General features: G+C 39.0%; 1 protein-coding gene across 1 annotated transcript; it reads left to right on the top strand.

Annotated features, from left to right (window-relative positions):
- The first annotated feature begins 662 nt into the window (after positions 1–662).
- Positions 663–1,887, top strand: LOC143576272 (uncharacterized). The gene is made up of 2 exons (XM_077060402.1): positions 663–975; positions 1,067–1,887. The coding sequence occupies exons 1-2, from the start codon at positions 663–665 to the stop codon at positions 1,885–1,887; spliced, it is 1,134 nt and encodes a 377-aa protein (XP_076916517.1).

Below are 1,887 nucleotides of genomic sequence, written 5' to 3'. Positions count from 1 at the left end.
ATCAACCCCTTCAGTACTTTTGTGAAGGATTGGCACCGATGGAGAGACGTTTAATAAATGCTTCTAGTGGAGGAGCTCTACTTGATAAAACACCTACTCAAATTAGAGCTTTGATCACATCTATAGAAGAAGATACAAAACATTGGGCACAAGAAGATGGATGGTATGATGACACACCACGAGGAGTCAATGAAGTAAATACTCCTCCCATAGAAACTCAACTTGCTGAACTAACAAAAGTCGTTATGCAACTAAAAAGTAAGGATGCAGAACCTCTAGCCTGAGCTTGTGGTATATGTCTACAATTTGGGCATCCTACTGATATGTTTCCTTCATTGCAAGAAGATGTTGAACAAGCACAAGCAATGGGAGGTTACTCGGGACAAAATTCAAGACAATATGAACAACCTCGAGGTAATCAAAATTGGGGTCAACCTATGAATATAGGCTACCAACAAAGACCTCCACAATATCTGCAACGTCCTCCATACCAAGGTAATCAGCACCAACAACAAAAATTCCAACCTCCTCAACCACCGCCTACACAACAGCAAACGAGTAGCTCAGGTATGTCTTTAGAAGATATCGTGAAAAGTTTAGCTACAAGCATTCATACATTCTAACAAAAGATTGAAGCTAGCATTAAGAACTTGGAACAAGAAATGTCTCAACTCGCTACCTCAATGAGTAAGATAGATTCTCAAGGTAAACTACCCCCACAAACCGAGAAAAATCCTAAACACAATGCTTGTGCCATTACCTTGAGAAGTGGAAAGAGCTATGAAGGTCCTACTGTAGAAGATGAGGAGGAAGAAATTGTGGTTGAAAAGAAAGATCAAGAAAAGAGAGAAGTGAAAGAACCAATTGAAAGTGAAGTTATGATCACTCCTCCACCTCCATTCCCATCGAGACTAAGAAGCACGAAGAAAGAAAAGGGAAGAACAAGAGATCATAGAGACATTCCGAAAGGTAGAGGTAAACATTCCTATTCTTGATGCTATAAAACAGGTTCCACGATACGCGAAGTTCCTAAAAGAACTTTGTATATCAAATAAGAAACTTAAAGGTAATGAAACGGTCCAGGTGAGTGAAAATATTTCAGCAGTGTTACAAAAGAAGCTACCCCCAAAGTGCAAGGATCGGGGTGTTTTCACCGTTCCTTGTAAATTGGGGAATGTTACTCTGCCTAGAGCTATGCTGGACCTTGGAGCCTCTATTAACGTCCTACCATACTCAATTTTCAAAACACTTAATGTGGGACCGTTAAAGAGGACCGGGGTAACCATCCAGTTGACCGATCGGTCTTTAGTACACCCAAAAGGTGTACTAGAAGACGTGTTAGTCCAAGTGAATGAACTAGTATTTCCAGCAGACTTCAATGTTTTAGACATGGAGGATGATGACACCCCGAATTCCAGCTCAATTTTATTAGGGAGGCCATTTTTAAAAACTGCTAAAATCAAAATTGATGTTCATAGTGGCACTCTCTCTATGGAATTTGACGGGAAAGTCATTAATTTTAACATATATGATGCTATGCGTTATCCTAGTGATGTCTCATCTCTAAATTTCATTGATGTTATTGAACCGCTCACAAATGAATATTTTGAGTTATCTAACCATGATGTTCTAGCATTAGTGTTAAACAGAAGCATTAACGAAGTTGCAGCAAAAGAACTTATTGAAAAGTTCAAGATTGGGGAGGAGTTAATGGAGTTCGTGACCTTTATGGATATGCATAAGAAAGAAAGGTATGTAGAACAAAAAATAAAATTGCCAAATACTAACCAAAAACTTCTTCCATCTATTATGCAGGCACCAGAGCTCGAGTTAAAGACTCTTCCCGAGCATCTAAGGTATGCATATCTTGGAGAAAAGAAAACTTAG

Source organism: Bidens hawaiensis, unplaced genomic scaffold (genome assembly GCF_021521415.1).
Source record: "Bidens hawaiensis isolate Kalapana, Puna unplaced genomic scaffold, B.hawaiensis_p1.1 tig00028040_1, whole genome shotgun sequence".
NCBI classification, from domain to species: Eukaryota; Viridiplantae; Streptophyta; class Magnoliopsida; order Asterales; family Asteraceae; genus Bidens; species Bidens hawaiensis.
Note: the sequence above shows the minus strand (reverse complement) of the source record. Positions and strands in the feature narration are given on the sequence as shown.

Excerpts from the sequence above, each read along its gene's own strand:
- LOC143576272 (XM_077060402.1), top strand. The coding sequence starts at position 663 with ATGTCTCAACTCGCTACCTCAATGAGTAAGATAGATTCTCAAGGTAAA. Across the intron at positions 976-1,066 it reads AGACATTCCGAAAGGTAGAG|GTAATGAAACGGTCCAGGTG; the intron begins GTAAACATTCCT and ends AGAAACTTAAAG.